Source organism: Embiotoca jacksoni, unplaced genomic scaffold (assembly GCF_022577435.1).
Source record: "Embiotoca jacksoni isolate LCO1_2020_lvr unplaced genomic scaffold, fEmbJac1.0.p SCAF_24, whole genome shotgun sequence".
Classification (NCBI taxonomy): domain Eukaryota; kingdom Metazoa; phylum Chordata; class Actinopteri; family Embiotocidae; genus Embiotoca; species Embiotoca jacksoni.
This window is the reverse complement of record NW_027185375.1, coordinates 7,487,305-7,497,743: the sequence shown is the minus strand read 5'-3', so window position 1 is coordinate 7,497,743 and position 10,439 is coordinate 7,487,305. Positions and strand designations below refer to the sequence as shown.

The 10,439-nt window shown below is 40.2% G+C and overlaps 1 protein-coding gene, 1 long non-coding RNA gene and 7 other non-coding genes across 10 annotated transcripts; 1 reads left to right on the top strand and 8 right to left on the bottom strand.

Annotated features, from left to right (window-relative positions):
- The first annotated feature begins 1,747 nt into the window (after positions 1 to 1,747).
- arl2 (ADP-ribosylation factor-like 2) lies at positions 1,748 to 3,927 on the top strand. The gene is made up of 5 exons (XM_069159265.1): positions 1,748 to 1,963; positions 2,224 to 2,334; positions 2,810 to 2,972; positions 3,294 to 3,374; positions 3,508 to 3,927. The coding sequence occupies exons 1-5, from the start codon at positions 1,899 to 1,901 to the stop codon at positions 3,640 to 3,642; spliced, it is 555 nt and encodes a 184-aa protein (XP_069015366.1). The 5' UTR covers positions 1,748 to 1,898; the 3' UTR covers positions 3,643 to 3,927.
- Positions 3,928 to 4,749: 822 nt separating this feature from the next.
- LOC138204118 (uncharacterized) lies at positions 4,750 to 9,890 on the bottom strand. Of its 2 annotated transcripts, none has more exons than XR_011178773.1 (15): positions 9,875 to 9,890; positions 9,234 to 9,269; positions 8,921 to 8,957; positions 8,071 to 8,119; positions 7,823 to 7,877; positions 7,588 to 7,636; positions 7,243 to 7,291; positions 6,890 to 6,931; positions 6,651 to 6,701; positions 6,242 to 6,287; positions 5,846 to 5,911; positions 5,571 to 5,617; positions 5,336 to 5,372; positions 5,110 to 5,158; positions 4,750 to 4,927 (listed from the first exon to the last, which is right to left on the bottom strand). It is a non-coding gene; the product is annotated as an uncharacterized lncRNA (long non-coding RNA). The 2 variants fall into 2 exon arrangements; XR_011178774.1 differs by having other exon boundaries at positions 5,571 to 5,614.
- On the bottom strand, positions 5,006 to 5,080 carry LOC138204203 (small nucleolar RNA SNORD31). The gene has a single exon (XR_011178790.1). It is a non-coding gene; the product is annotated as a small nucleolar RNA SNORD31 (small nucleolar RNA).
- On the bottom strand, positions 5,229 to 5,304 carry LOC138204199 (small nucleolar RNA SNORD31). The gene has a single exon (XR_011178786.1). It is a non-coding gene; the product is annotated as a small nucleolar RNA SNORD31 (small nucleolar RNA).
- LOC138204198 (small nucleolar RNA SNORD31) lies at positions 5,440 to 5,512 on the bottom strand. Its single transcript, XR_011178785.1, has one exon. It is a non-coding gene; the product is annotated as a small nucleolar RNA SNORD31 (small nucleolar RNA).
- Positions 5,729 to 5,803, bottom strand: LOC138204204 (small nucleolar RNA SNORD31). Its single transcript, XR_011178791.1, has one exon. It is a non-coding gene; the product is annotated as a small nucleolar RNA SNORD31 (small nucleolar RNA).
- Positions 6,436 to 6,561, bottom strand: LOC138204200 (small nucleolar RNA SNORD22). Its single transcript, XR_011178787.1, has one exon. It is a non-coding gene; the product is annotated as a small nucleolar RNA SNORD22 (small nucleolar RNA).
- LOC138204202 (small nucleolar RNA SNORD30) lies at positions 6,771 to 6,840 on the bottom strand. The gene has a single exon (XR_011178789.1). It is a non-coding gene; the product is annotated as a small nucleolar RNA SNORD30 (small nucleolar RNA).
- Positions 7,105 to 7,168, bottom strand: LOC138204201 (small nucleolar RNA SNORD29). Its single transcript, XR_011178788.1, has one exon. It is a non-coding gene; the product is annotated as a small nucleolar RNA SNORD29 (small nucleolar RNA).
- Positions 9,891 to 10,439: the final 549 nt, after the last annotated feature.

Sequence of the window (10,439 nt, the reverse complement as noted above, 5' to 3'; positions counted from 1 at the left end):
ATCTCTACGGTGAAGCATGGTGGTGGCAGCATCATGCTGTGGGGATGTTTTTCAGCGGCAGGAACTGGGAGACTAGTCAGGATAGAGGGAAAGATGAATGCAGCAATGTACAGAGACATCCTTGATGAAAACCTTCTCCAGAGCGCTCTGGACCTCAGACTGGGGCGAAGGTTCATCTTCCAACAGGACAACGACCCGAAGCACACAGCCAAGAAGCCAAAAAGGAGTGTCTTTGGGACAACTCTGTGAATGTCCTTGAGAGGCCCAGGCAGAGCCCAGACTTGAACCCGATTGAACATCTCTGGAGAGATCTGAAAATGGCTGTGCACCGACGCTCACCATCCAACCTGATGGAGCTTGAGAGGTCCTGCAAAGAAGAATGGGAGAAACTGCCCAAGAATAGGTGCCAAGCTTATAGCATCATACTCAAAAAGACTTGAGGCTGTAATTTCTGCCAAAGGTGCTTCAACAAAGTATTGAGCAAATGCTGTGAATACTTATGTACGTGTTATATTTTCATTCATTATTTTTAATAGATTTGCAAAAATTTTAAACAAACTATTTTCACTTTGTCATTATGGGATATTGCGTGTAGAATTTTGAGGGAAAAAATGAATTTAATCCATTTTGGAATAAGGCACACACCGTCTATATAGGCACATAACAAAATGTGTAAAAAGTGAAGCGCTGTGAATACTTTCCGGATGCACTGTATCTGGACCACAGGAGGGGGCAAACAAAAAAATCTTTATAACAATGTGATCCGTCATTTAAACGTTGTTTCAGGCTCGTTCATTTCCCACAGACAAGTTTTTTGTTGTTGTTTTTTTACTGCATATACGCCTTGTCAATCAGTGACTGAAGAAGTAGTATCCTGTACTTAAGTAAAAGTACTGACTAATACAGGGTCTTCAGATAATCAATGGGAGAGGAAAGAATAAAAACTCAATTCTGATCCAAAAATCTTCTTTCAGTTTTTGCACTTTTTCTCTCATCTTTGATTTTCCCTGAGATATTGAATCATTTAAACATTAAAAGAAAAAAAACTTCTAACAACCTATAGACATCTGAAATGTGACCCCCCCAACTGTAAAAAGCCAAAATGGTTGGACTGCACTAATTCAATCTTTAACAACGGGTTGTATTTTAATGTGGTGTAAAGCCCTTGTTTTATCATCCATTTATATCAGATCTTCATTTTAAAAAGAACTGAAGCTGCCAAATTAATGTAGTGAAGCACAAAGTACAACATTTCCCTCTGAAATAGTTGCAGTATAAATGGAAATACTCAAGTGAAGTGCAAATGCCTCAAAATTGTACAGTACTTAGATATGTTCGAACACTGTTGTCCACTGATCAGTTCCCATCCTGTCTGCTGCAAACGGCAACTTAAGTATGCCGAAATAAATAGTTTGACTGAATTTGATGAAATATGAGCATTTTTTTTTCTGAATGCAGGCCTATATCAATGTTATTACATCCTTCGCATATTCTTTATTATATTCGGGAAGTACATAACTCTATATTCTGTATTCATTTGGAAACGAGCTTTGAGAGCACATCTTCAAATCGATCGAGTTCAACATGTAATTCCCATAACAGCCGCACGGGGGCGTCGCGCCAAAATTAGACAAGCCGAGTGTGGCGAGCACACCCGACCGCACCTTTCGAATTCCTCGCTGACCAATCAGGGCTGCTTCAAAAGTCTCCAACAGCCAATCGGTGACACGCAGAGGCGGGACAAACAGTGAGCCTCTTCCTGGATCGCAACGCTGCTTATGGAAAGCTAAAACACCTTCCATTAAAAAAAAAAAGACCCTAAATCTGTGAAAAAAAATACTTCCATATCTTTTATTTCGTAAAGCAGCGGTTGAGCGGGGGAGGGGGGAAGCGCGGCGATGGGTTTGCTGACAATTTTGAAGAAGATGAAGCAGAAGGAGCGCGAGATGAGACTGCTGATGTTGTATCCTTTCTTGTTTGTTAGCTTAGCTGGAAACCGGGTGGCATTTGTGCATTAACCTCAATATGACGTCACCCGCGTCAATAACAACAAAGATATTTAGGATAGTAGGTGTACTCGCGGGTGCAGTTTGTTTCGTGCACGCTATTAAGCACTTTTAATTAAAATCATATCAAAAAAATAATTAAAAATTAAAAAAAAAAAAAGTCTCATTAATCAACTTTGACAGGTGTGCGAGTTGTTCTTTGACCTGTCGCGTGCAGAGGTTTGGACAACGCGGGGAAGACGACCATCCTGAAGAAGTTCAACGGAGAGGACATCAGCACCATCTCTCCCACGCTGGGCTTCAACATCAAGACGCTGGAGCACAGAGGGTAATATAACCCCCAAAAAATAATTAAGGCTCACGAAACAATAAGGTGCAATCAAATGGGTTTTTTTGCATTTATCTTGCAAAAAAAAAAAGCACAAACCAAAGTACATTCACAGGTTTCTAATCACTGCACGATGACGTCATGAAAGACAATAATATATATCGTCCTCCTGTAAGTGTCTCAACACGATCTGTAATTGAAACACTGATATTATACTGTATTTATTGCAATGCATCAAATCTAAAGGTTGCAGTCCTCCTCCTCCTCCCCCCCCAAAAAAGCAAACATACTAATTTGATATAAAAAAAAAACTAAATGTAAACTTGAAAAAGGAATGGCAGGTTTCATTTCCATGTTGTATGTTTCCCAGCCAGGATTTGTGACTTATCATCCTCTAAATTCCCGTACACTTAACACCCGCGCTCCTTGTGATCTCTCCTCTTGCGTTTTTAAAAAAAAAAAAATCTTTTTCCAGGTTCAAGCTGAATATTTGGGACGTAGGCGGGCAGAAGTCCCTGCGCTCCTACTGGAGGAACTACTTTGAGAGCACGGACGGGCTGGTGTGGGTGGTGGACAGCGCAGACAGACTCCGAATGGACGACTGCAGGCGGGAGCTCGGCACACTGCTGCTGGAGGAGGTACAGGCGCAGTGAAAAGACACACAGTGTGTGTGTTTGGGTTGTGGAGCAGCCTGTTTACAGTTTTGCTGAAAGTAAAATCATGGATCTGAGCCTTTGTGATCGGTCAAACTTTAGAGCCGTCTACGAGGGACGAATGTGCACGACAACGTTTTTACTTGTTGGTTGCTTAAAGCTGGAATCAGCGATGGTCTGTGCAGCTGATTAAATTGAAAACTGATGTACTACATTATTAAATCAGGAGAGTATCATACACCTTATTATTTCTATGTAACATACACTGTGCTACACCCCCTCCACCCTCCCCCAACCCCCTTGCAGAGGTTAGCTGGTGCAACGTTGCTGGTTTTTGCCAACAAACAGGACTTACCAGGAGCCCTGTCCAAAGAGGCAATACAAGAGGTGAGCTCCACTTCCACGCTGCAGCGACTCCTGACGGTGTTTCAGTAATATAAATGACAGATTTAATAAGTCATTTCTTTATATGAAACGCATATATATCACAGTGGATGTTGCACCCGTGTGTTACCTGCAGGGGTTGGATCTGGATGCCATCAAAAGTCACCACTGGTGCATCATTGGTTGCAGCGCAGTAACAGGAGAGAACCTACTGGCTGGAGTGGACTGGCTGCTGGACGACATCGCTGCGAGGATCTTCACCACCGACTGAGTGTGTGTGAGTGAGTGTGAGTGTGAGTGTGTGTGTGTGTGTGCGTGTTTGGGAGAAAAATAAAAGGCAACCCATGCTTGGTGAACTCTGACGTCTCCAGCATCATGATCAGACTGTGGAGATCAAACAAGTTAAAACAATAATCTTTTCTGTTCCATCAGCTGCTGTTTGCAGGCAAAGTAATGACTGCTGGTTTTATACTTTCTGGTATATCAGATTGTCCACTCGTGATTTGTGCCCAAATGTTTTTTTTTTTTCTTCTAATAAATTAATTTTTGTCAGTTACCCAGGGCGCCGTTTCTTAAGTGCACTCCTACATGTGAATGCCCTCATGCACAGATCACTACTCCAACTCTCCTGCAGTTGTATTTCAATTTTTTTTTTAGTGCTGTAAAATTATGGCCTCATAAAGCGAACAGTGGTATTCGAAAGTCCAATTAAACTCCAGTCCTTTTGGGCTGCTGCTTTCATTTTGTCTTGGGCAATCAAAGTCTAATTTTAGTCCATCGATTGAACTTATTTAGCACGCGGTACAAGCCGATTGTATTTGGAGCTGCAAGTGTTGCAGATAAATGTGATTTGCATTTTTTTGTATACTAGTTGAGAAATCTCAAACCCCCGACTGTTAGTGAGCTCTGAACAAGCAGCAGCTGGTCCAAAGGATCCAGATCGGTAACTTGCACACATGAGCACACCATGTCTTGACTTTCCTATAGATGCTGAATGTTCATGGTAGTAAAAAAATGAATCTTATGACTTGCCAGCTGTTTTAATCTTTCATAACTGGACCAGCAGCTTTCAGTCGTTCCCAAATTCACTTTATTTATGGTTTGTTCATTTGTAGTGTTGAATTTTTGATCATTCAATATGTTGTTTATCAGGCTGGCAGCATTACTAGTTTTTAAATCAAATTTTGTTAATGTCAGTATTTGTTTTAATTCTATACAACAAATTATGATGAGGTCTTAAGTTGAGCATCTCTTTGGCAAATTCCATTTGTTTAAATGTCACAGGTTCCTACTTTTGTAAATCTCCCCCAGTACTTAATGTTCTCAGACTCTGAACTATAAGCGGCCCAGAAATTGTAAGAAAATGTAGGTCACCCAATGAGTGGAGAACAGCTTTATTTATTTAGTTTCTATAATAAAACATCAGGAAAATGCATAATTGTACATAAACCAGACAAGAAACGGTGATTAAAAAAAACAAAAACATTCCTCTCTCCAGCTGTGGTGGAACTTCAACTGCAGACATCATGTCTGATGGCACCAAACTTCTTTCCAGTCTGCAACAGAAAATGACATCTTAGACATGGATGGCAGAACTGATCCCATTTTATATTTGATCATGGCAGGTTGTTTAGTTTTGATCAGAGGGGATACCAATCAGTCATGAATCTTCAGACTGGGGCGGTAATAAGGAACTCATCACTTCTATTAAAACCTTTTAAGAACATGAGATTCTTACCACATATTCTCCAGGTGGTCCAATATGTGGAGCTGGTCTCTGAAAAGACCTGAAACCGATAATACAAACTTTAGAAAACCACGTCACCAAGACAACTGAGGACTTGCAGCGTTTAAGTCATGTGATCAGAGGGGATACCAATCAGTCATGAATCTTCAGACTGGGGCGGTAATATGGAACTCATCATTTCTATAAAAAAAACAAAAACATTTAACATGATTCTTACCATATATCCTCCAGGTGGTCCAATGTCACACTGGTCTCTGAAAAGACAATACAAACTTTAGAAGACTGTCCCCAAGACAACGGAGGAGCTACAACATTTAAGTCATGGGATCAGAGGGGATACCAATCAGTCATGAATCTTCAGACTGGGGCGGTAATAAGGAACTCATCACTTCAGACATTGAACCGGTGCATGTTATGAACCCTCAACATCTCAGTTAAAAAGTGCTACTCACCGACATGTTTGGACAGAACACGGGATCAGCGTGATGATGTCGAGCTGCTGAAATAATAAAATAAAAAAATGTTAATACAGTATAATGGGACAGTTTGGAAACTGATCTTTACACCAACATGCACGGTATTTAGTTTTTGTCCACACAAAGCCAAATGGTGCTGATCAGAGGGGATACCAATCAGTCATGAATCTTCAGACTGGGGCGGTAATAAGAAACTCATCACTTCTGCCTTAAGAGGCTGCTTATAGTGACGACACTGAGCAGATACTGACCTCAACTCTGGGACAAACTCGAGCAACCGGGATGACGAGCCGGTCCATTGGCCTCAGCAATGTGACCTAAGGAGGAAGATTAAAAAAAGAACAGGTGAAGATTGGGATGCATCCTTACTGAAACACAGAATTACTGTTCAGAAGTACCATCAGTTAGGGGTGTCAGTCATATGTCTGGTACCGAGCAGTTCAAATTGAGGAACCCTAACGGGAGCCGAGGATCACCTTACACCTGGCAAAGCCAACAACCAGGGTTCTCAGTGTCGTATCGGGCCAAAAGGGAATTTGGACACTCTGGTGCCAGGCGAACACTGCGAGAGACTTGGATGATTGGACATCATCATCATCATACTTCTCTACAATATACCTGCTGGTAGTCGAGGGTCAGACACATACCTCTTTCACCTCGTGTCCAGGTCATAGTTTGACAGGCAGGTCCGTCCTATAAAGGTCCAAACAAGAAATAATTAGATTACACAAGACTGCTCAAATTGTTGACCTGTTCCACATCTTAAAACTGGCCTGAGATCAAAGTCAATTCACTCATCACAAGTTCCACTTTAAACTGTTTGGTCACATCCCCGTTTGTCTCCATTCAGACTGTTGGTAACCCCGACAGGTCGTCCCCTTATTGCCAAGGTAACACCAGTGGGTTCACCTTTTCAGGTCTGGCATTGACACAAGGCGTAAGACGTGTGCGGTTGTCATCATGAAGGAAACTGGATGCGACGCTGATGTCTATAATGTTTACTAGGGGCTGAAAATTACATGAACTAATTCGGTAGCTCCAAAGGGCCTCACTGACCTGGACAAACATGCTGGTGGGCAGATTTCAGCATCGTCCACAGCCAGGTACCTGTAACGGGACAATACGGTGAGTGGAGGCACAAATGTTTCAAGTCTCGCATGATCAATTGATCCTCGCTGATGTCAGATATTCCATTTCTCAACAGCTGTTCAGACGAACGAGATTCCAGATGTATCTCATCATTGTCAGCCAGTATGGTAGTAAAAGTAGACGTGTTTCTACAGTTGTGTTCTTACCTTCAGCTGAACATCATGTTGCTGAAGCAGTCAATGAGTCATCTACAAGGACAAAAAAAAAAAAAGCCACATTAAATTGGTGAAATCAACCAATTAGCTAAATTAAACAATAAAGAAATCACAGGAATGACAGCAACACTATCGTGTTGGAAGGAGTTACTTAATCTGGTTTGAATCCAGCCTTAAAACAGGAATGAAAATCACAAGCTACAGCAGTTTCTCAGTTGTTCGTGTCGTTTCACATCGGTTCAAAGTGAGCTAAGTTCATCATCATTGAAACTGCATTACAGAAAGAGCCGAGATTTATAGATGTACTTTAAAAAGGAAGCAGGAGGAAATAAACAAATATTTACCGGGAAACGTGTGGCCGGTTTTCCTCCATGATTTTTCACTCAACAGGCACTGCAGGAGAAATTAGCACTTTAGTAATACAGGAAAAAAATCCATTCAAGTGTCATGAAAAGTTTTGCGAGTTTGATCAGGGCTTTGGTGACAAACTGCCATGTGACATCAGTCGTCCAGCTGTTTGATGGGTGTTACCCCATGTCATCCTTTCAAACCATCAGAAACGCCTCAATAAACTCCCCCTTTAATGACCACTCAGATTAACTCATCAAACCAGTACATTTTGAATAAACAACAGGACAGGCATTTCTGACAAGTGTCATTACAAACATGGATGTAAACTGAGGACTTACATGTTGAGGTGACATTTCTCCTTCCAGAAACTTCTAGTCAAACTGCAACCTGACAAGAGAAACGGCAGCAACTTAATCACATGTACTGGAACCAAATGTTTTGTCAAGATTAATAACGGGGAATCAGATTGAAGGCTGACATCACTTTGTTCAGGCATATGCTTGTCATTAATGGAAATCATCATGTTTACATCCCCCGACAGTAACAAAAATCAATAAACTGTCTTTTACTCACCTCGGTTCACGTTGAAGCTGCTTCCAGGAGTCTGGCATCGACCATGAGAATTGACCTGCAGTAAAAAAAAAAAAAAGATTAGGTTAGCAATAAATGCTTTAAGTAAATTTGCATGTCAGCATTTTCCAAGGGGCTGATCAGATTCATTAGCCGTCATCACAAAAGTCAGGCATATGCTTGTCTATTATAAAACTCATCAATTAGAGCCGCAGCGGAAACGGTGTAATTTCAGCGGTGGTAATGCTCACCTGCAGAACTCCTTTGGTCTTATTCTTCATCTTTAAAGTCTTTTAATATCTGTTGAGTGTAAAAAAAAAAAAAAGGTTAAGAGATTAAAATCATGGCTATTTTGATGACGTTTCCTATCGTAAAGGATGTCGGGAGCCCGCGTGCTACTCAGAATCTGGTAAAGTAGTTTCTTCAAACGCTGATTCAGGTAGAGAGAGTTCAGACTCATCACGGCAGCACACCGAGCTCCTGAACAACCCGGAGACAACTCGAGGCTGATCAGTGGCGGATTAAAACTTTAACCCTCTGAACCCACCAGTGGGTTTGAAATATTGTCTTTAAAAGAAATTAGAACTCATTACCAGAAATGGCAAAATGCAGGATTTTCCCAGTTTCAAACGTCTCCGTGCTCCAAGAAAATTAACACAAATTGTGATATTTCATATCAAATTACTTTTGAATTACTCAAAAATGTGTCCACTCAGCGCAACTGACTCCTGGACTCATCTTAAACCAAGTCACAAAAAAGTCTGCAAATGTTCAACCAAAGGACAGATGTCTTAACACCATTAATACACAACAATAACACTGTTGTCTGTGTTTCTTGGTTGTTTGTGTGTATATGTATATATATATAGAGAGAGAGAGAGAGATACTGTACATACTATACTGTGCATTTTATATTTTTTTACTGCTATTTTATTGCTTTTTATTATCTTATTGCTTCCTGTGTGCTGCTGTAGCAAAAAAAAAAATGTCCCCTTGGGGATTAATAAAGTAACTACCTAACCTAATAGTTTATGATATACAACATGTGCTTCGGGGTTCAGAGGGTTACGGTGCTCAAGGAGGAAAAATCTTTAAAATTACCTCAGTAGGGAGTCTCAACACCTGAGAGTCTTCACACCTGAAACAAAAAAGTTTTTTTTTTTTTTTTTTAAGTGAGTTTTAAAGAGGAGTTTCAAAATGTGCACAATCTTCAGCGAACTTCATGCTACTCAGCAAATGAAAAAGTTTCCACCCGAGGTTTTCAGTGAGAGAGTTCAAATACTACATCACTGTAGCATGAGGATTTGTCCCGCCAATTCAATGCAATCAGTTATATCTGATACTAAAACTGATGTCCTGAAATTATAATAATAATAATAATAATGCAACAAATAACGTGTTATAGAGAAATTACCTGTTGTTCAGAACTTGGGTGTCAGCTTTAAACCACCTGGAAAAAATAATATAAATAATTGTTTTAGCATAATGTAGGGAGCAGACCACGTGACCGCTGCGTGCAGCGTTTTCAGGACAGCACGAGACGGTTATAAAAAAATAAAATAATAATAAAATAAACCACCAAAATGGTGAAAAGTCGTCTCCCATCAGAATAATAAAGTGCAGTCACAGTCATTCAGTACAGGTCTGTGAAATTATCATCATCGAGAGACGCAGTGAGGCAAAAACAGCAGCGGCCATTTCTAACATCCTAAAAATACGATTATTTTTTTTTAAAGATTTCCGTCTTGATATTTGGTGAAACATTAAAAGAACATTTGTTTCTTTATGTCAGCGGACATGTTGAACTGATATTAGTCGTGTTTACAGGAGGATGGTGGAGGATTGTGAGCAGCTCAAAGAGTGCTGCACACAAACGGCTCACTGAAGCTGCGAGCCCGAAAAACAACAACACAAAATAAAAGTTCCGGTTGTAAAAAAAAAAATGTTTCGGCTGCAGATTTTTTACATCGCTGCTTTTCAATTTAAACAGTTTATCAACCAAATAAGAGAAATCTACCATTGAATGGAAGCTCTCGGCCATGTAGGGACTCTTACCTCAATCGGACCAGCGGAGGAAGTGAACGAGGAAACCGGTGCGTTCGGCTTTTATATCCCCGCCGGCGGGACTCCGCCCACCGGTAAACTTTCACCCGGACTCCGACATTTCCTTCGGCTTCATTCAACTGTAGGTAATTTTAACTTAACAAAGACTTTATATGCATGTAAAACTCGCCGGTTTTTTTTTTTAGTTTTTTTTTTTAGAGCAAACACGTTATGCTTTAAAATACGTTTGAAGAAAGCGAAAAAGCGTTTGTTTTGTACGTCATTTCCGGTTACGTAGCCGCTTTTTTTTTTTTTTTTTTTTTTTTTTACTTCCGCTTGGTGACAATAGCGATACAGAAATTTATCTCAGATTATAGATTGTATAAAAGTTTGCTAGGTTAGGTATTTACTTTATTAATCCCCGAGGGGAAATTTTTTTCGCTACAGCAGCATACAGAAGCAATAAGATAATAATAGAACAATAGAAAAGCAATAAAATAGCAGTAAAATAGCAGTAAAAATATAAAATATAAATATAAAATGCACAGTATATACAGTATATACAGTACAGTATATA

Excerpts from the sequence above, each read along its gene's own strand:
- arl2 (XM_069159265.1), top strand. The coding sequence starts at position 1,899 with ATGGGTTTGCTGACAATTTTGAAGAAGATGAAGCAGAAGGAGCGCGAG. Across the intron at positions 2,335-2,809 it reads AAGACGCTGGAGCACAGAGG|GTTCAAGCTGAATATTTGGG; the intron begins GTAATATAACCC and ends ATCTTTTTCCAG. Across the intron at positions 3,375-3,507 it reads CCAAAGAGGCAATACAAGAG|GGGTTGGATCTGGATGCCAT; the intron begins GTGAGCTCCACT and ends TGTTACCTGCAG.